Below are 23,165 nucleotides of genomic sequence, written 5' to 3'. Positions count from 1 at the left end.
CCTTTTGTTTCACAGAGGGTGAACCTCAATGGTGGCGTTTGTCAACATTGTATAAAGGAGTATAAATATTTATTTTAAATAGTGTTTAAAAGTTTAAACATCAATAGTTATTATTTAAAATAAATTGAGTAGTATTTGTTTAAAAGTTTTTATTAAATGTAAATTAGAGATCTAGAATCGTTTTGATTTACTAGTAACTGCCCTGATTATGAAGCATGTCTACATTTCAAAAGACTAGTCTACCTACGATTTGCAGATTTTCAAAATTTTTACTGAAAGACTTAAAACCATTTATTTAAAAAAAATTAAACACCAAATCTACTTAAAATGATTAATAGGATATGCTAAAAAACACTAGAAACCTAAAATAGAAAAGTAACTCTTCACTCGTGACAAATTGGACAAAGGGCGGCTCTGTGAGTTCAATATTACGGTTAAGTTTATACTTTTTTATTTCGAGATATTTTGATCTATTATTATTGATTACTTGTTAAAATATTTATTGGGAGGAGATTTTGCCTCTAATTCTCTTCCACTCCCATTCTTTTCATGTGATTATTGCATTTTTTTTTTCTAAATCTACTACTTGCAACCTACATTTTGTGGCTTCGTTTCTTACGGAATCCTTCATAGTTTTGCATGCTACACCTCTTAATATGTTTATTTACGCTACTCGTAAAATACTTTCAATTAATTTCATTAGTGTTATTTCTAACTTCTATCTCATTTTTCATAACAGATCTAGTGCAAGTATTGTATAATCAATACTTATTCAAACTACACCTTTTAAACATCCTGGCATAGCTGATACCTACTCGTTATAATTTTTGTAAATTTTTTTCAAAATTCTACCTAATTGGCTGATAAGTAGTTTGCCTAGAACAAGGCTTTGCCAGATTGGCTAACTTTTGAACTCAGATGTTTATATTAACGTCTTGTTAATAGTGTGTTGGTGGTCATCGATTATCAATGAAGTAGATTTAAATAATTCTTGACCTTTGGAGTTGCTGAATGTATATTTAGGTTGCTCTTCTGTACGGAAAAACTCTTTAAATGGGAATAAGTCACAATAAAAGGTTAAAGTAAGTTATTGACGTTTCAATTTCCACTTCGTTTTTTTTTATTTAAATAGTACTTACTTTAAAATGCCACAAGAAAATAGCTTCAGAACAATATTAGGGAAAACATTTATCTGATATCTTGTACCAAAGCCGATCAGCAATTTTATTGTACATATGTTTATTATATCTACATTTTATAACCGCTACTATATCCTCCCCTATACACATACTTAAATCACCAAATATTATTATCGAGTGAGTTCTGTTTATTTTATAGCCCGTATTCTTGTAATATTAAATGAAATTTTTCTGTTTTTCTAATATACTGGCTTTGATATATCTGATGCGTAGATTATGATTAGATGAGTAGACAACTGGTGATCTTTAATAACACTTTTACAGTTTTGTCACTCATGTGTTCTCAAATCCTACCCGTACTCTCTCCTGCTCCACTTTTCAACATTTAACTATTTTCTATAAACGGTTGTTTCTTGTCCTTTTCTTGGTTGGGCGTTCCTTGTCCTTTTAGATACTTCACTTAATAGGTTTATTAGATTTACTCATTTCGATGACTGTCTATTTCAGTTATCTATATATTCAGGGATTCTACAGTATTCACTGCCTTCTCTCGCTCAACCGTCTCCATCTCTCTCTGTTGTCCCATTCTCCATCGTTTAGGCCTCTCTTACTCATGGCGTCGCCTACTTCGTTCCTCCAGGATTTTCGGGGTCGTCCTCTTTTCCTTCTTCCTATGGTTGTTATTACATGTCCATACCACTTTAGTCTTTTTTGTTCTATATATGTTAATATGTCTGTTTCTATTGATCTTCTTTGCTTTATTTCGTCATTACTTCTCCTATCCATTCTTGTTACTCAGCAGCATCTTCGCAGGCATTCCATCTCTGTTGCTACTATCTTACTGCTGTTTTTCTTGTTTATGGTCCAATTTTCAGCCCCATATGTCATAATACTTCGCACTAATGTTTTATAAATCTGTGTTTTTGTCTTGATATTTAGGTGTCTATACCACCATACTGAGTTAAGTTGTCGGATTGCTGTTCTTGTTTGTCCTAATCTTTATGTAATTTCTTCCTCTGTTGTTGGCTTTTTCGTGATTATAAACCACAAGTATTTGAATTTATCCTTTCTTTTGACTGTTACGTTGTCATCAATCTGTAGATCTTCTATGTCTTCTTCACTTGTAGATAGGTACTCTGTTTCGCGAGGTTAATATCTAGGCCAGCCTCTTTCATTGCATAAACTAATATTCCATTAATAAAAAATAACCCCTAATAAAAATCCAAAATCAAATCGGGAAATCCCTAAAAGAAATCATTATAATCTACGTCAAGGGCATAAAGGGAGGTAGCTGTCCCCCTAGAAGTAGAAAATATATAAATGTAACAATAAAACACTGAAAAACTTTTTTGGATGTGCTTACAATTTATAGTGTTTAACAAAATAGGTTGATGAGAGGAGAACTGTTTGTCTCAAGTTGATCATTTAGAATTATGTCTGTGTATTTTAATTTATTAGTTTCCATAGATTCTAATAAAGATAGCTTAAGGCCTTTATTTTGGATGTGAAGAATTTGAAATTTGTCATTAAAAGAATGATTATGATCTAGAAGGTGAAGTGAGTATGTAGAATCTATTTTCCTATTATTGAAAGCCCTTTTATGTTCTGCTATACGTTTGTTAAAAGTTCTACCAGTTTGACCGATGTAAGGTTTTGGGCAGTCGCCACATTTAAGTTTGTATACACCACTGTGTAAGTGCTTTTTATTTTGATTCTTGTTGTTATTAATATATTTGCCTAAGTTGTTGTTGGTTCTAAAAAATGGTGTTATTCCGTTCTTTTTTATGTGTTTCGCTATTTTTGTTGTTATTTTTCCTGTATATATAATCCTATAGAAGGTACTGGGTTTTTTCTCTGGTGGTGGAAATACTAATTTCTGGGCTTTTTTTGTTTAGTTTTTGAGTTTCTTGTGTAGAATGCTTCACATCAAAAATAAAGGCCTTAAGCTGTCTTTATTAGAATCTATGGAAATTAACAAACTAAAACACACACATAATTTTGAATGACCTACTTGAGACAAACAGCTCTCCCCTCCTCAACCTATTTCGTTAAACACTATAAATTGTAAACAGACTCTGGGGGGAACGACTCCGACTCCGTAACCAGGTCGAATACCTCTGTGTGATGTTTTCATAAACACTGCACTGGAGGGGCGACCTGGACAGAACCTGCAACAAGGTTAGGAGCCGGCTCGGACTTCTCAATTCTCTTAGTGGTAAATTCGGAACAACACATTCACGAACACTCATACATACTTACAAAACATTCATACGGCCGGTCATCGAGTATAGATCTAGTATCTATACTATGCTGCCCGACCACCACACAAACAGATTGCTATCTTTGGAGGGGAGAATCTTACGTAGACTAAACCACAAACGACCAGACTACCCATCCGCCCAAATTCATCGCCTGTCGAACATCCAGCCCATCAATGAGAGGCTCCTCTCTCTGAGCAGGAGTTATACAATTCACACCATCCGGGGCCAAAACCTCAGAGCCCAAAGCATCCTAAAAACTACCTGCTCATCCATCGGCAATGTATTCAGAAGAAAACCCAAACCCAAACTCCCTTTCCTACCCGCTATTCTGCTGGAACTCGCCAGCAACGAACTCCCTGATGAATACATTGATATACAGGATGCAACTCCCTTCTACTACCGTCGTCGCATTCAACACTAAATGCTCACTTCGAGCCTGCCATAGACAGGGGGATCGATTTTCTGTGGTTTCCCGATCCCATTGCACAATGATACCTATCTATTTGTTGAGGTACTAGCCACATCTGCCCTTTCGCGCCGCGTCACACATTTACTAATTACATTATTACACTCTAAATAAATACATATTCATACTATTTTATTTTTAGATTATCAAAGGCTGAAAAGAGCCGTTTTTCGTCACTACCTTTGCCCCCGATTATCCAGGCTACACTGAAGATAACTGCCGAACAACAAACAGACCAACACCCGCACACCAGTGGACACAACACCAAAACCAGTGCCAAACCCATAACAAAGAAAACACGTCCTGAAGAGGCAACAGCCTAGAACGGGACAACAGAAGCACCCAAAAACAAAAAACAACCAAACCAACAAAACGACGAACAATGAGTCAAACAATAGATCACTTGAGAAAGGCACTCTGACGAAAGAGGTGTAGTGATAAAATAATATAATAAATTTTGTGGAAGTTTTGAAAACAAAGTTTTCAGTGTTTTATTGTTATATAAAATGAATTTCCATCAAGTAACGATCGAATCCATCACTAATATATAAATGGTTATTAAATTTTGTTACTACAATTCATTAGAAGTCTTAAAGTAACTATTTATTATTAAAAAAAATTTATTAAACTAAATTATTTAAATTATCATACACTCGTACACATTTATTCTAGAGCCATCTAGCGACTGATAGAGGAATTTACGTCAGTCAGTTTGTGGGATTCAAGACAGGGACATATGTCTAGTGGGCTCTAGAAGAGTACACAAGCGGCAGGTCATAAGGGAAGAAGCAATCTTCTAAAAGGTTCTTTGGTCTAGTTAGTTCCGCGTCAGGAGTCACTATATAAACTAAGCCACCCGCCACTATTTGATCAGTATTTTAGTTGAACTTCTGATGTTTAACAAGTGTTTTCTAAACAACCAATTATTCAAAATTATTCCAGTTATAATTTAATATATACTTTACCTTCACTTACGTTTAGAAAACACACGCTGATACTGCCTAAATAGATATTAGAAAGTCGTTCCAAAAAGGCAAGTTAAGTAACTTCAGTAAATATATGAATTGTAAACGGAAACTTAACTTAACCAACTTAACCACTTCGAGTAACGTTACTAAGAAACGTTCCAGGTAATTAGGACGTTCCTAATTCTAATTCATTTACGAGTCACCACAGGGACAGTTTGGTCAAATATTAATTAAATATTCTATTCTCCTACTAGTATTCCGCATTACGTTTGCAAAGGGTCTATGGAATACTGTTGAATATTGGAATGACGTTAAGAAAAAAGGAACACAAAAAAGGAGTTTTCAAATTTCTTAATTTAAAACAGGTTTATTATAATCAATTCAATATTACGCTGTCTATTATTATGTTACCCTTAGGAGATGAGTCGCACTTGTCATCTGACTTGTCTGCAGGCAAATCTAATGCTAAAAGTATTACAACATTTTTTTTATAAATAATTGTTAGTTAAACGGTTTGGAATAATTGTGTGCTATGTTAATTTCTATTATTTTCAGATAGAAAACCTTTTTAATGGAAAAAGGATTAAGAGGACAGTAGTGGAAGGGGTAGCAGTGATGCCGATGAAGATGGAACTAAACCAACCAGATTCTGTGTCTATTATCGAACAAGGACCTAGTAATTCTTCTCCTCTACACGTTGTTGTCTCTGAAACCTATAAAATTATTGAAGAATACAATGGCTTTCATAAAAATGACTTTGGTCGTTATGTTAATCATGCTATTAAGTTGCGACCAGAAAAAAATTACTTAGAAATCTCTGAATCGGTTAAGTTTCCTTCAAATAAAATAAAAATAATATTAAATAAATTAAATAATATAAAACGTGCAAATAGAGTACAAATATATTTGTTAAGCAAATAATTGTAATAACTTAGTTGATAAAGTACTGCTGTAATGATCATATGATTATCTTAAAATTTTAGTTTTATTCACATTTTTCGTATTACTAAAATATTACAACTTAAAAACGACCATAGCCTGTCCCCTGGTTTTGATCTTGGCTACGCCCTTGTCTACGACTCTGATAGATAATAACCCCTACGCTTTCAGTAGCTCATACTCTTCGACCCCCAACTTAACTTGAACCGTAACTTCAGATATTGGCACACGGTCTAGCACGTGATGGCCTCAAGAAGATAATTACCTGACGTTCATTTGTTTGATTTGATATTGTTTTACCATGCGATTCGTTTGTGACCTATGCGGTGGGTGTGATTTGATTTGGTTTTTACGGTTAGCTAACTCTATTGTGTGGGAAAAACAATATTTAACAACATTAAGGGTAAAGCGATATTCTGGCATAAAATAACTTGATTGATATCACACATTTTTTGTATATCGCATGTTTAACATTAAGCTCGTGAGAAGTTATGCAAACAATTTTTTTCCCGTATCAGTAAGAAGTCCTTAATAATATCATCACACATAATTAAGTAAATTAAAAACTTTGGTACAAATCAAAACTATTGTGAAAGTTTTATTATACAATAATTTTATGGAATTTTGCATTATATAACAATTTTAGTGTATTCACTATGCTGTTGTTGGTTATACTTTTAGTAACAGATATGCTTTAAACAAATTGTTCCTTAGTAACTTTATATTTTTTCGATAACTACTGATTAACAGACCAGTTTACTTTATTATAAAGTAAATTATAATATTTGTTTTCTCTTAATATTGATTTTTGTCCCTATTTTATTATTAACTGATAATAATATCGTACTGCATTTTTGCCGTAGTTTCTTTCGGATTGTTTCGGCGCCAATTGCATCTTTAACCCTGTGTGAGATAACTATAGTTGAGTATAAAAATTGTAGACACTAAAGCCTGAGAAATGACACACCAGAGAGAAAACACTTTAAAAAACAACAACACCGCACAATGAAGATAGTTCGTAGCTCATAACACTCGTGGACAATCGCTAAATACAACGTGGGCTCAGTTGCATTAAGAGGACAAACTCTATATTGTTATATTGTAACATATTTGTATATATTTTTCAATGTTATAATATAGATACTGTACTAATTATGACTTTTTGTTTCAGGGCTACCTACAAAAAAAAATCAAAAAACACACAAAAAACGGACTCGGCCACCAAAAAAATTAACTAAATACTAACAAAAACCGGCGCAAGCCAACAAAAAAAAACTAACAAAAAACCTCAAAAATCCGGGCACGTAGGGCCCAACCTCTTGAGCACCAAGTCGCCGAACTGAGCCTAGCTCAAAGCGGAGACTTGAGGCCCAAGTAAGCAATTTTAGTTCGCGGATATGCCACAGTAAGATAATAGGATTATAGCGACAACGCGCTGTCCTGAGTTTTGCATTCGGTTAGGAAACCATGTTCGGGTTCTATTACCCAGGACCTCCGCATGAAGAGCATTTGGCTAATAGTTGTGCCTCTATCGTGCATCAGAGTGCTATAGGGGAGAAAGAGATAGTCTGGAGCATTGGAGCGCTGTGGGGTGACTCCTGTTTTTACTAGAGTTAACACACCTCGCTCAAATGAATTGTTACACCCGAACGTAATTCTTAGGGGTGAACATTTCCCACAAGCTGGGTTTAATTAAATTGCTTGCTTGCTTGCTTGGTTAGGATCTAGTCGTCTTACACTACTAGCCCCGCTAGATCTTGTTGGCCAAGTGCCTTTACTACGATTCTGTGTTTTATTATTACCTGAGTGAATATTTCTTCGATTTAAGAAGACGTCGAAGCGAAGACGATTGCAAAGCTCTTTAGTGTTTGAGTGAATATGAAGCCGTGTGGCTGTGAGATCATTCAGACCACAGGAAGTGCAGGAACCGGCGACTGTTGACTGACGGCCTACCTTTTGTCGAGGTTAAGAAAAGTCTGGACTTATAATTACCTCACAGAAGCCGGCTAGCAGCTCGGAGAGAACGTTACCTGGCCAGATAGACACGATCTTTGAAATAGGGAAAAGACAGGGTGTCTTATAACTATTTCGGATCGTGTCGATCTGACACAGCGTTCCACTGGTCCACTGACGGTCAGAAGCAAATAAAAGCCTCCAAGTGGGCTTGAAATTGCTATCACTCGGTGGCCGAGTTGCGGTAACACTTCGCCGCCATAAACTTTACAGAAATAGTAATCGTCCTTACAGGACCGAAAATTGTTTCTTGAAAGGTGGCGGTACGGAGTGAAGGGCCGTCGAAGAGTCAACACTGTGTTGACGTTCCTGTACCTCTAGAGGAGTGTGAACGTGGCCACACGGCAAGGTGTGAAGTGCCGGCATCTCTGTAAGACTCAAGGCATACACTGTGCCCAGAATACTAAACAAATATTCATGTAAGACAAATTAATGTTATAAATAAACCTCGACCTATTAAAGTATTTTGGTTGCTGGTGGCACTTTGTCGATCAAAGATTCCCCGGTAAACTTCTCGCTAAGCGGAAGCCTAGATCACATAAAGTCCACGAACACGAGGATGGAAACCTGCGATCCTCCTCCAGAGCGGCGGTCGTAGACCATCCAGAAACTCCAAATACCTCGGAGGATGCTACGACTGTACGACAGGAGCCAGTTCCTGTCCTGTTTACTATAATAAGATGTATTATTATCCATAACGACGACATAATATGGTTCAAGGTTGAATAAAATATTTGAAAACTAACCTTCAAATTTTTGGGAGCCAATGTCTTCATCATAGTCATTGGTTTCACAATTGGTCAACACAATTTGATATTGAGATTAAACAGAAGTTTCCTGAGAAGGGTCACACTCAAATGGAGTGTGACTCTTATCATAGTCTTATTGAGAGACGAATGAAGGGAAAAGATATTTTTCTACCGACAGACTACATAAATATTATAAAAGACGCCAGAAAAAAAACCAATGCCTCTGGAAGTAAAATATTTGGACCATTCTTATTTTCCTAATTTTGATAACCCAAACTTAATGAGATATAACTCAATTCGTCCGGGAAAATTAAACAGTCCGTTAAAGGTGGCACACTTAAAATGCCTAAAATATTTACCCTCTGGAGAAATTTTGTTTAAAACTAAATACGACTGCTCTTATGACATATTACCACAAACACAAAAAGAAATTATTCTGGATGAATACCTACCCAAGCCACTACACAGCAAAAGGTTAAAAATTTCAAAGAAAACATTGCTTGGCCTAGAAGAGATAAAAAAAGTTATTCCAAAAGACACACATTACTTTTATGACTTTAAATATTACGAAAAGACGAAAGAAGAATCAAATAAGAAGACAAAAAAAACAGAATTACAATTATCAGTTAATAATAAAAATACCGTCCTAATAACGTCTGAAACTAAAAAAGAACAAAATATAAAACAGCAAAAATAAAGCTGCAACAAAGAATGGTACACATTTTTTTTTTATTTCGAATTAACGTGTCTCGACATATTTGGTCATTGACACGGGAGCAAAGGTTTACAATTATACCTACAAAGTTATGATACAGAGTTTACAATAATAGTTAAGAATAAAAATATTATGTAAACTATATTTTGTTAAACAATTGAGAAGTCTTTAAAAAGTCTATTAGGTGCTAGAGTCGGCTTGAACAGTTCAGAAGTTCTTCTAGACTATGGGTTATATTGTTGGCAATGCGGGTGGCCTGGTAGTGTTGACATTCTGTGAGGATGTGCTTGCCGGTAATAGGAATATCGTTGCAGTGAGAGCATAACTGTTGGTCTGTAGAGGACATGAGATGACCGTGTGTCAAACGTGTGTGTCCTATTCTCAATCTTCGTACTGCTATCTTTTCTTTTCTGTTCAGAGATGCTAGGGATAAATAGCTGTACACATTAGGTTGTATTTCTCGGAGCTTTGTGTTTTTGGTGATCCAAAGTTCCTGCCACTTGTCTTGGATATTCCTTTTGAATTTTGATTTTAAATCTTCTTGCAGCTGTATATTGTAGACGGGTAAGTTGGATGTAGATGCTTCTTTTGCAGCGCTGTCAGCCATCTCTTTTCCTTGGATGCCGATATGAGAAGGATCGATTCTAATATTTTTTGCACTAAAGGATGTTGATTGTAAATATTTTTTAACGAATGAATTGCGGATAAGGAATTTATAGAGAGAAGTGTTTATAAAAGGATGTGTTCTAGACCATGGCGGGGATTCTGATTTTATAGATGCAATTGTTTGAGATAATTTTGTGTCTTGGAACAAGGGTTGTAGGATCTGTGAGATTAAAAGTATACATCTGGGCGAGATTACGAGTCCAGGTCTTGGCGAAGTCAGAAGATTAAATACAGGGTTAGTCAGATTCGACGAAATTTTGCTAGCATAAGATAGGAGTAGTTGCTGCCTCTTGAGGTGAAGGGGATTTCATGAGATTCACAATAGGGTACAAAAAATAAAACGCATGGATTTTTGTATCCAAACGTATTAAAAGTTTTGTATTTTCCAATAATTTATTAATGAATTTTATGAAAAATAAAATTAATTATTTTAATTATTATCATTGGGTAATTTGTCGTAACCCACAATAGTTATGATGCTAATATGACACATACAAAAATACACTCATGGACAAAAATATCGAATATTTTGGAATTTTCCAATTTTTTTGTAGTCACTATTATTTTACAATAATTTTAGACTACTGATAATACTCATATAGAAGGCTGATGTACTCAACTGGTTTGAAATATTTTGATGTTTATTTTGACGTTTATTCAATGGTTAGTGACATTCGTACATTTTATAATAAAAAACCTTCTTCACGTAAAGGAAAAAATTCTACAAATTTGGTTATTTTTAGTTCTCAACGTGTTCTCCAAAATTATAAAGCTCGTCGTTTGGAATCTGCAAGAACACATATTTAGTGGAATATCGACAACTGGAAAAACGTTCTTTTCACTGATGAGACCAGAATTTTATTATGGAAGCCAGATGGTCAAAACTACGTCTACAGAAAAGTTGGAAAACGATTCGCCAGCTGAAGTCTCGCCCAGACCGTTAGTTTTGGACTTGATGGCATAATTATTTGGGAAAGTATGAGTTGGGAGGTACGTACCGCACTTGTGGAAGTGATTGGACGGATGACTGGTGATTCTTAGAATTAAAACATCCTGCAAGATCATGTTTTGTCATATGTTGGTTACATTGGATATGAAAGATTCACGTTAATGCACGATAATACTCGACCACATGCCGCCGCCATAATGAGTAATTATCTTGACGAGGTCCAAATTCGAAGATTGGATTGGCCACCGTTTAGCCCAGATTTAAATCCAATAGAGCACATGTGTGATCACCTAAAACGCAGCATACGACAAAGAAATCCCGTTCCAAATACGATAGAGCAGCTTCGGCTTGCTGCACAAGATGAATGGAATGCAATTTCCCAAGGATATGTCCAAAATTTTCTTGCAAGCATGCTGAGAAATATGCAAGCAGTAACAAGAGCTAGCGGGGGAATACTCTTACTGATCATGCACTTCTTTTAGTTAAAACGACTTTTTTAAGCAATTTAAATTATCATTTAAGTTTAGAGTAAAATAACCTTATTTACCTAATATTAAGCATTTATTTTTTTCGCAATTTTCTTCGCATAAAAACTTAAAATTGTTCATTAAACATTGTTAAAATAAACTCTATTTTACAATAAACGACTGGATTGACCAGAATTTATTTTGAAAAAACAAAAATTAGAAAATTCCAAAATATTCGATATTTTTGTCCATGAGTGTACGTCGTATCCAATTAAGTTATATAATTATAATAAGACGTAACCCACTTACTGCCGTCATTTATTAAAATATATAACAAAAATATCCAGGTAATCAAAAAATATATTAAAAAAAAATTGTTGTTAAAAACCTAACTTCTACCGAATTCTTAAAAAAATATACGTTTTTTTTTCACCTCCTGTAAAATTTTCGATTTGTGGGATGCGTCCTATTAGAATATTTGTAACGATATACTAATTGCTTTTATTAAATGGTTCCAATGTTTAAAATCAACCAATAAAAAAGCCATCTCACCTGAACTCGCTAAACGACTACTTGTGGGTCCAAACATCTGATATGGATCTGAAACAGAGGGTATATTGTTAATTGACGAATTGCGTTCTTTACAAATTTCATTTTTTTAATCGTAAATATGAATTTAATAATACAGTTGAGATCTTTATTATGGAAAAAGAAACATTACATGTCGGTGGCTTATTAGAGTTAATCACCAATAAGATTTAAACAAACCCAAGAAAAATTTGCAATGGGTCTTTCATAGTAGTTAAAATAATATATAGGATGTCCAAAAATTTATTTGCAAATTTTTTACACTAAACTACTCATAAAATATTTACATCTTATGCAGAAATTAAGAGAAAAAACGTCACATGACAGCACGCTTGAAGTACTATTAAGATAAATGACATAATGCCATAAATCCTTAGGATCCACATTTCCCATCTGGCTAGGTGAGTATTTGATTTCCTAATCTACAAAATAACGAACGTTTTTAACGCTTAATGTTAGTTTCTAAGAATCTTATCTATGTACATTAAAACTTAAATTCAAAACTGATGGCATATCGTTGTTATTTATGGCACCTAATCTGATTGTTAGATCATCTTACCTGGGACCACATTTCAGTAAAACACACTCTAGCAATTGTTCACTTTGAGCACATCCATTGTTATAAAAAACATTGTTAAAATAATGATAAACATTTTTTGATTGGTTCAGGTTTCCAGATATCACATTTAAATATTTGGATGAAAATTTAAGTGGTTTTTGGGATGGGGCTGTCAATTGAATTGTTATTGAATCGTCGGACCTAACGATCATTGGCCCTTACCGCGCTAAGAAAATAACTTCTTAGTCGACAATTTTTAAAATTGGAGGGTCTAATAGAAGACCTGTTAAATATGTGTTTTAAAGGTTGGTAATTTTGAGCTGGTTTTTAAGTTTTTTTAGCTCGTTGGGCCTACGTAGGTCTTGCGAATAGCAATGTAAAGTTTGAGGTTTTTATTTTAAATGTACTTACAAATTCGATACCTAGAAATCTTGTAAGAATGCCGTGACTTGTAAGATGGACATATTGTCGACGTAGTCGGACTCAGTGGAATATGGCAGCGTATTTGTAGCGTTTTTTAAACGCCACAAATTGTGAGATTGTAAGCAGTTTTTGTTCAGACCTTCCCCAGTTAAAAGTTTCTGGACCACCGATTCGATATTTGCCTAGGGACTCTTCTCTACCGGACGCCCATTCGCAAACCTGAAATTGAAAAAAATAACACCACGAAACGTCTCATTTTCACCTTGTATCTTTGGATTAAATGCTTCTGTGGGTGATATCTTCTTGTGTCTCTTTATGACGTGTTAGTTGGTTGTGTGCAACTGTACTGGTTTCGGTAAAAATCGTCACTGGTGGTGGTGGTTGTGGTGGTGGTGGTCCAGTATCCTTGGAGGAACCAGGGCTTAGAGGACGGTGTGCTTTTGTGTTTTTATTGACTGAAACGACTGTTACACGTTGAGGGCAGCTGTGGTTATTTCCTTCCCATGAATAGTTATAATTATGCCAAACCGATTCATTCCTGTCCTTGTGCAAAGCTTTAAGTGAGCTTTTTATCTGTATAAGGCAATAAAGTTGTGCAATGGGATCGGGAAACTACAGAAAACCGATCCCTCCTGTCCTTGTACAACGTTGTAAGTGGGCTATGTATCTATATACGGTAAAAATATGTATTATTTCAAAAAAAATCAAAAAAATTGCATCCAAAAACTCCTATTCAATTAGGAAAGCCCCTTGAGTATTGTTGAAATGTTCGATAGTTGATGTATTAGGTTCGACGGGTAGTGATGGGGTTTTATAGTTTACTTTAAGCAGAATACTCCTTTCCAACGTTAATATCATGTGTGAGAGGTCTCGATTGAGTAGAGATTAGCTGTTTGCTCTGTAGTCCATCAGAGGCCAAATGTACGTTTAGTTTGTGTGTATAAGTGTTTTAGATTGCGTCCATCCAAATTTCTACCTAGAGCGTGGAGTAGGCCGACTCTTTTTCTAGTATTGTTATGGGTTACCTCAGATCTTGTCCTCAGTATAGTGTTTTGGTAAATATCACTCCTGAATACTCGATCTGATCGCCGAATTTGAGTCGGTCTCCCCATAGATTCAGGTCTATTATTGTTTCTTCTTCATTCTGTGTATGGTACCAAGAAATTACTCTGGCAGCGACTTTTATATAGCCGGTGTTCAACCATTGCTGAGACCCCCGTTCTTCTAAAAAATTTTCGCTTCTATCTATGATAGGGCTAATATATAAAGGTAGATTTAGTTTAAGATGACCGTGAGTATATAGGTCAAATTAATCATCGATGACCAATCTTTTTAATTGTGGCCTTAGAGTATATAACATTCCCTGCTCAGCAAACAAAAAAAAGCTACAAAAGCAGCGAAATCTTGAGATGGGTAGCTAAAAAAAGAGAATTAGTTGACTATGATCAGTTAATTAGGTCATTTTAAATGTTAAATATTTAGCTGTTATCTCTCAGAACTTTAAAAATTTGTCTCTTCTAATTGACCAATAAAGAAAAATAATGAGACACACGTATAAGTTATAAACTGTCTATAAAACAATCAAGTTCTTACAATATCGGCAAACTAATCATAAAAAAATAGACCCTCCAAAGAAAATAGACATATTATAATGCACCACAACCATTACGAATTACGGAACGATTTTGTACTAGAATATTATCGTTCCCCTGCCATCATCTACTACAATCAAAAGTTGCATGCTAACGAAAACAAGAAAATAACTTTCCTAGAATTTTAACTGGCAAACATAACCCCAATCTAAGCCATAAAACCTGCCGTTCTGGCACCGAATTCGTGTTGCCAAGAAAGAATATAGCTCCTTTTATATCCTTTTGTTATTATAAAACAATTCACAATTTTTATATTCCACTTATCTTCGATCTTTACACGCGAATATATGCATACTGAGCTGTATTATGATTCTTAATAAAATAACATTTTTGTACCAATAGCAATAATCGCAACAATTTCCGGCTACATATTTATGTAAATTTTTATGTGTAGTTATTTATAAGACTGTGGTGGTTATTTTAATATCCATTCTAGGGTAAATTTTATTTTAATACGGTCTGGGAAATTATTGATTACTTGAGGCTAAGATATTGTTTTTGTAAGGAACTATGTATTCACCAATATTGTTTCGAATAGAGTACTATAAGCGAAAAGTGGTTTTTTACAATTTTGAGACAGAGTTAAATATCATTAAGCAAATAGCAGTAAACAATGGATACAACGAACAAACAATTAATAAAATGTTAAATCAAAAACTACACAAGAAAGCCCTGAAATTAGTATTTTTACCATCAGAGAAAAAATCCAGTACCTTCTGCTCGATTACATATACAGGCAAAATATCAACAAAAATAGCCAAACACATAAAAAAGAAAGGAATAACACCAGGTTTCAGAACAAATAACAACCTAGGCAAATATATTAAAAACAACAAGAGCCAAAATAAAAAAACACTTAATACACAGAATTTTAATAAACAAATAGCAGAACATAAAAGGGCTTTCAATAATAGAAAAACAGATTCTACATACGCACTTCACCTTCAGATTAGATCATAATCATTCTTTTAACGACGAATTTAAAATTCTTCACATTCAAAATGAAGGCCTTAAACTATCTTTGTTAGAATCTATGGAAACACAGATATAATTCTGAATGACCAACTTGAGACAAACAGTTTTCGCCTCCTCAACCTATTTCATTAGAGACTATAAAGTGTAAACGCATGCCAAAAATAGATCACTTGAGAAAGGCAATCAGCCGAAACAGCTGTAGTGATAAGAGTTTAAAATAAATTTTGTGAAATTTTTGAAATCAAAGTTTTCAGTGTTTTATTGTTACATAAAATGAATTTCCATCAAGTAACGGTCGAATCCATCAATTATTTAAAAGTGTTTTTTTTTGCGCGTTGACCGAATTTTATATTATTACATAATAACATAATTAATTTCTTCTCTGACCGTCAAGCGGAAGGATCGAGCTCCGAACCTTAAATTCACAGTGTTGTCAAGTATTTAAATTTTTAGCGAAACGGCTACATTTTGGAATTAAAGTGGAAAGTTCCGTAAAAAAATAAATATTTAGGAGTCCAAGCACGAAAAATTATTTTAAATGTGTTTATTACAGAACATGCTTATTCAGATAAAACTTTATTGGATCTGATTAAAGTATAAAAGTGTGTGGCTAATTTTACATTTTTTTGTTGTTTGTATTTCGCCTCAAAACTTTTAAACTTTTGTTTTCTTGAATTATTTTAGTTATTTCTCTTGTATTGTTTGCTCTTACGTCTTTTCGGACTGACTAGTGGATATTTTTATTTAATTTCTTCACTGTTGTGTAGTTGGAGCCGTATTTTCCTTTAGCTATCTTCTTTTACCTATTAGATCTTTGGTATTTTGGCTTAGTTTTTCTTTATAGGTAAGAACGGTGGGGCTGCACTCCCTTTTAGTTTATTTTGGTGCCTTCATTATGCCATTATTTGCTTGATCTACATCTTTAATCAACTGTACGATCGATAAAAAAATCCAAAGATAAAATAAGGTCGTCTGTACCTTTTACTTAACTGTCAGCGAAAATTGTTCGTGATCCAGCAATGGAAATAATGGAAGCGGCGTTGTCATTATAAATCGAAGACTGCAACCAAAAACGGATGCCTCTGAGTGTTCCAATTGCTAGGAAGAAGGCAAAGCGTCTTTACGCATATTTTCAAGAATATGCTGGTAGTGGTGGTGATTAATGTACAGATGGAGGATTTTAGGCATCAGCAGGTTGGTTCAATAAATTTAAGGTACGAAAAAATCATTGAATAACATTAAAGTCGTTGGAGAAGCTGCATCTGCAGACACTGCTGCAACAGAAAGATATCCAGAAGAATTTGCGAGCCTGGTAGCTGGTGAAGGATATACAACTAATCAAGTATTTAATGCAGACGAAATTGCACTTACTTGGAAGAGAGTGCCAAATAAAACATTTATTTCTAAAAGCGAAAAGTCTGCCCCTGGATTTAAGGCAGTAAACGATAGTTACACTGCTGCTTTGTTCTAATGCATCTGGAGATTGTGTTATTAAACTATTAATGGTTTATAGATTTTTAAATTCTCGTACGTTAAAAACTCAAAATAAGAACGATATGCCAGTGTTTTGACGTGCTAATAAGAAAGGGTGGGTTGTAAGCGCCATTTTTTGAAGAGCCACAGTTCTAGTTTTAGACAATGCACAAGGTCATCAACCCATGGACCAAAGAATAGTTCATGCCTTTATACTCTATTACATTAGACGGACCTTCAAAATGATACTGAATAATATGGAATATGATTCTGATATGAATGTTATGGAATGTTGGAAGATATTTGACATAGCAAAATGCATCGTAAACATAAACGAATTATTGCAAGAACTGAAGCCATATACATTGAAACCATGCAAGAAAAAACTGTGGCCTGTTCTGACTGCGGGAAATGAGGAATAATCTGTGCAAACTGCAAACATCACCAAAATTACAAGTGGAATAGGACGAGATGGGTTCGAACAGATAGAATCTAGTGAAGTTCAGGAGTTGCTTGAATCGCAAGATGAAGATTTGACTGAAACCGACTTGGAGGAAATGTTATATTTACATCCCCTTGAAGTAAAGGCTTTAACAAGTACTGGAAATGTGATATTTAATTTTAAAAATCTTAGTGAAGGTTTAAGAATGGCAAATGGGCTTTGTGATTACTTTACGAAAATTGGAAATTGATCCATCTATGAAACGAAGTCTTCTTTTTAAGAGCAAAATTGCTAATGCCACTGCTGAACATCAGTCTGAATTAAAGGAGTTTTTAAAAACTGACAATTAAGAGAAAATTACTAAATTGAACCTGAAGATACCATGTAATTAATCAATGTGTATGGTCAAAAACTTTAAACTCAATTAAACTAATTTTTTTATGTATTTTCTTTTTTATTTCATCAGCTAGGAACGTATCACATATAACCCCATGTGAATTACCATTTTATATTCACGTTTGCTATTTTCTACTTTTACGTTCTACTTTTTCTATCCGGCGTATTTATGGAACATATATCCGGCGAATAAAAAGTTTCTACTGTAATACATTTTTCAAATAAACCCCTACTATTAAACTGTAATCAGCTAAATCACTATCTATGCTATGTAAAGCAATATTTTGATATTTTAGAAAAAGCCTGTCCCTTCGTACAAACCAAAATAATTCTAAATTAAAGATCAAACGTCATTAGGCCAGCAAAGCAAGAAAATTCAATTGTACTCCCTTTGTCGTACACAATGACGCACAAGAAACAAACACAAGGGAGTGCGTTTGGGGTAATGTGACAATCATTGAATCAGTACAGGACCTTAATCAGGTAATTATCGAATATGAGTTTGATCGTCGACTTATTAGGCACTGGGGAGTTTTCCCTTAGCACCCTAAGCGCCCTACGGGCACTAAAGGACAATCATCTCTCGGTGGTTGCTCTATAGAAAAGAACAATGTTACACTCAATTATGTTTAAGGAATGGTCTGTTCATTACTGCGACTCGAATTTCTATTAAAAAATCGTTTTTTACTTAAAAATCTATAAATAATATTTTTCTATCGTTTAAATAGATTTTTTGTGTCTACACTTTATTTGGTATTGGGAGAAAGTCATAAACTCCAATTATGTACTCGTATTATGTAAAACCTTCGTTTGAGCACGTATCGTCCAGATAGTATAATTCCTCTTATTTTTAATAAATATTTTCACATATTTCATATTTTTTTTATTAATTGAGACTTTTCATTATGTTTTTTTTTTCATATAAAGTTTAATTAAATAAAAGTTTAAAGTTTAAGTTAAAGTTTAAATTAAATAAATAAATTAAAGATCAAACGTCATTAGGCCAGCAAAGCAAGAAAATTCAATTGTACTCCCTTTGTCGTACACAATGACGCACAAGAAACAAACACAAGGGAGTGCGTTTGGGGTAATGTGACAATCATTGAATCAGTACAGGACCTTTTTTCAAAGTCTGTCCCTATAATTTTATTTTCAAAATTTTATCTGAAGTCGGAATTCAGTGGAGAACAAGAAATATGCAATTAAATATAAGAGTAAACAATAAGAACATCCAAAAGGTCTCCAAGTTCAGATATCTCGGTAGTTGTATAACTGAAGATCTAGATCCAGACATAGAGATACGTAGCAGAATTGAGCAAGCCAGAACAGCATTTACTAATATGAGAACCTTGCTAAGCAACAGCAGCCTTAACTTAACGCTTCGATATCGCTTTGTAAAATGTTACATTTACTCCATACTGCTATATGGTGTAGAAACCTGGACCATAAAAGCCAATGTGATAAACTGATTGCAGGCCTTTGAAATGTGGGTATTTAGAAGACTACTTAAAATTCCCTGGACAGATCATACAACAAATGTCGATGTATTAATCGAATGGACAGAGAACGAGAATCGCTGCCAATAATAAAAAGAAGAAAAACTGCTTATCTGGGTCATATATTTCGAAATTACAAGTACCAGTTCCTAAAGCAGACCGACAACCCCAGGAATTAAAAGTTTCTATTTAAAAATTTACTATTTATTTTTTACTATGACACAAATTAGAATGTTTTCTCGACGAAGAGCCAAACTGATCTGTTTTAGAAAATGTTTTTGAGTAAATTGTTTGAAAAAGCGATAATAAGATAATTAAAAAGTAATTTTCTTAATCTTTAATCAAGTTTTTTATTGCTGTTCAGATTAGCAGTTCAAATCATATTAAAAAGTTTTTTCAGTTTAGTCCATAAAAATCTTAATATTCCACGGTTAAACAAATGAAATTAGCATAAGGGAGCACAATTTGACTTTTTAATGAAATCCTGAATCACGGTCAACCGTTTCGTGAAGTCACCAGCCTTCATCAGATCTGGAGATAGATAAGGCTCTCGAATACACCACGCGTCAGACAGCAGTCATTTCTAACCCCTGCAACTACTATAGTCAGTCTGACTGCCGTTTTCATTTGACATGCAAGATTTGACCTCGATAGGCTCGGGTCACACACTTCGTGGTCAGTATAAAAGTTATACACGGATTTTATATCGACTGTATTCCATTCACTGTATTGTTAAACGTTCGTTAGTGCTTTAAACGGAATATTATAAAAGGTATTTTGTTTTGCACTGCATTTTTATTTTTTGCTTTTTTCAGGTATAAAAGAATATATATATATATATATATATATATATATATATATATATATATATATATATATATATATATATATATATATATATATATATATATATATATATATATATCAGCTCGAAGGGCTTTACCCTCTTCAGTATTTTTACTAGTTCTGTATTATCTAGGAGTTGGAGAGTCTCGATATTCACATGTTGATACAATCTTTGCTCATGATTGTTGGCACAATTCCATATTATCTCTCTTCTCCATCTTGGAGTCTCAATGAATGTAACTGTGTTTAACGTACCAAGGAGCATCGACGCTGTTCCTTAATACTTTCTTCTAAAAGCGTTGTATCTGTAAAATATTGTTCTTGCTGGTACAACTCCAGACCTACTCACCGTATAACCATACTGATCTGAATATTTGTTTGTAGATCAAAAGTTGATTATCTTTCGAGATGTTTGAGTTTGATCCAAGCAACCAGAACAATTTTTTGTATTTCAGTTCAAGTTCTGAGTACTTCGCAGTATCTGCAACAGGGATCTGGGTGTCATTTATTTCAAATGGCATATATTGCTTTTTCAATTATTGATCTTGTTTACTTAAGATTCTAGATTTCCTGTATCTTCTTCATGATTATTTCCCACTGCCAGAACCGCTGTACACATTCATAAAGATAGCTGAACAGATTTGTTTTCCTTCTACCTCCTTTTCAATAATGTTGGTGATTTTATGTATCTGGATCTAACGTTGAAAACATTCTTGTTAAAAAATTGCTTTTTTTACAAGGATATTAATTTTATAATGGCGGACAATATTTTTTTGAAATAATAGAAAATCTATTTTGTTATTTTTATTTGTAATCCCATATGGTTTCCATGCATTGACAATTGTCACATTTATGTATCATATGGGTAAAGAGTACTCATCACCATTTTTTCCACGGATGCCGATTCTGTAATTATTTACCCCTTGATCGAGTAAGTCCCACACAACCATTTATAAATTGTAGGATTTTAATAACTTAGTGTTGTGAATTTATTAAAAGGTTCAATATTTATAACACTTACGGATTTAATTTATTTCTTTATTTATTTTAACTTATCTTACAATAATTTATTATATCCGTACGTAACAAATTCGCGTGCGCGGGTCTTGAGAATTCACTGGCCCTCCATATAAAAATGTTGTATTTATATACGAAATCCTGATATACTAGAACAGCATCGAAAGATCGAGAAGCTTAGCCGGCTCATTCACCATAATTTTGGTTCTAGACTTCCACCGAAATTTCTACAATAAAACAGAATAATTAGTCATAAAAGTTAGGCCAGTATATTTATCGTAACATTGCCCCCCTCTTAAAAGATGGTTCCTCCTGGAACCTTGTCGGGACTGGAACCGGAACTGTATGCTGGTATCGGCAACTGGACCCTCTTTTACAACTTCCAGTTGTATAAAAATGACAAGGGACGGTTTTCTCTCCGCACCAGTAACTATGCGGATTGCAACAGACTAACACCTGGACTTCGGTGTCTTTAAAGATCTCCTCCACCATATTTCGGATAACCCTCCAATCTAATTGGCGGCACTCCAACTTTGACATGGCTAACTTTTGCACGTCGGACTCTAGTACGTGCTCTCTCAATTGAAGTAAGGCTTCCCATACATCTCGGTAGGTAGGTTGGTCACGGGCAGTGTCTTTTGTTACCAGGTAGAAAAGGTAACGTGATGCATCTTGGAGTTTCAAGGTTTTACCGGGAGCTGGCACTTGGCATTGAAGTTCTGCAACTCGACCAAACTTCCTTCGAAAGACGCATGCCAACCCTGGTGCGTCTTTGATACTGGCCGGGATGGTAAGGGCCAGCGAGTAGTCATCGGGGAGCGCGAGTAGATCTTGCTTTTCTTCAGTGGTAACACCATGTCTTGCTTTACCGGTACCTCCATAGGCACCCATGAATTCCTCAAACGTGAGGTCAGACACGTCTTGGACTTGGTTTACTTCCACTTCTTCATCTACGTCGTGGTCACCTTCGAAAGACGCCAGCCGGTTATGGTGTACTATCATCGGCTTTCCCTTCGGAATCTTGCTTATTCGGTAGATGACATCGTTGATCTTCTCCATAATGAGGTATGGACCTTCCCAAAACTGCTGCAATTTGGGAGAACAACCTTTTCGCTTCTTGGGATTATACAGCCATACTTTGTCGTTCTTTTTAAAGCAACCCTTTTCGGCTTGTGTATCGTACCGTTTCTTCATTCGGTCGCTAGCGATCTGAAGGTGGGAACGGACCAACTCATGTACATCGTCCATTCTTCTTCGTAATTCGATCACATAATCTTCACCTGCTACATCTTCTCCAGGTCGACACCCAAATTCTAGATCACAAGGTAGTCGCATTTCGCGTCCGAATAGGACTCTGGCTGGTGTCTGGCCCGTTGATTCGTTAACAGCAGATCTGTAGGCCATTGTGAAGAACGGAAGGTATTGGTCCCAGTCTCGCTGATGATCGGACACCATCTTTGTCAAATACTTGCCAACTGTCCTATTCATTCGTTCTACCATACCATCCGATTGCGGATGATACGCGGTAGTTCTTGTTTTCTTCATGCCTAGTCTATCACATATTCCTTGGAATAGATCACTTTCGAAGTTCCTGCCTTGGTCACTATGGATCTCCAAAGGCACTCCAAATCGGCTGATATATTCTTGGATCAACTTATCTGCAACGGTGGCGGCCTTCTGGTCTGGAAGTGCGTAAATCTCGACCCACTTACTGAAGTAATCCATTACTACCAGCATGTACTTGCCTCCATTTTCACTTTCTGGAAATGGCCCAGCGATGTCCAAAGCTATTCTTTCAAACGGGCTTCCAACATTATATTGTCTCATAGGAGCTCTCCTTTTTCGGTAAGGCCCGTTACTCGTGGCACAAATAGTACATTTCTTACACCAGTCTTTTACATCGTCGGAACTGTTCATCCAATAAAACCGTTCCCGAATTCGCTGAAGGGTTTTCCTTACACCAAAA

At 34.9% G+C, this 23,165-nt stretch overlaps 1 protein-coding gene across 1 annotated transcript in view; it reads right to left on the bottom strand.

Moving 5' to 3' along the window:
* Ets65A (DNA-binding protein D-ETS-3) overlaps positions 1 to 23,165 on the bottom strand; it is a 283,056-nt gene that overhangs the window by 30,087 nt on the left and 229,804 nt on the right. The window contains exon 6 of the mRNA XM_072526992.1: positions 11,885 to 11,932. Within this exon, the coding sequence (XP_072383093.1) occupies positions 11,885 to 11,932 (48 nt within the window). The remainder of the gene's footprint in view (positions 1 to 11,884; positions 11,933 to 23,165) is intronic.

This window comes from Diabrotica undecimpunctata, chromosome 3, assembly GCF_040954645.1.
Source record: "Diabrotica undecimpunctata isolate CICGRU chromosome 3, icDiaUnde3, whole genome shotgun sequence".
In the NCBI taxonomy this organism is placed as follows: Eukaryota; Metazoa; Arthropoda; class Insecta; order Coleoptera; family Chrysomelidae; genus Diabrotica; species Diabrotica undecimpunctata.
This window is presented reverse-complemented; position numbering and strand designations above follow the sequence as displayed.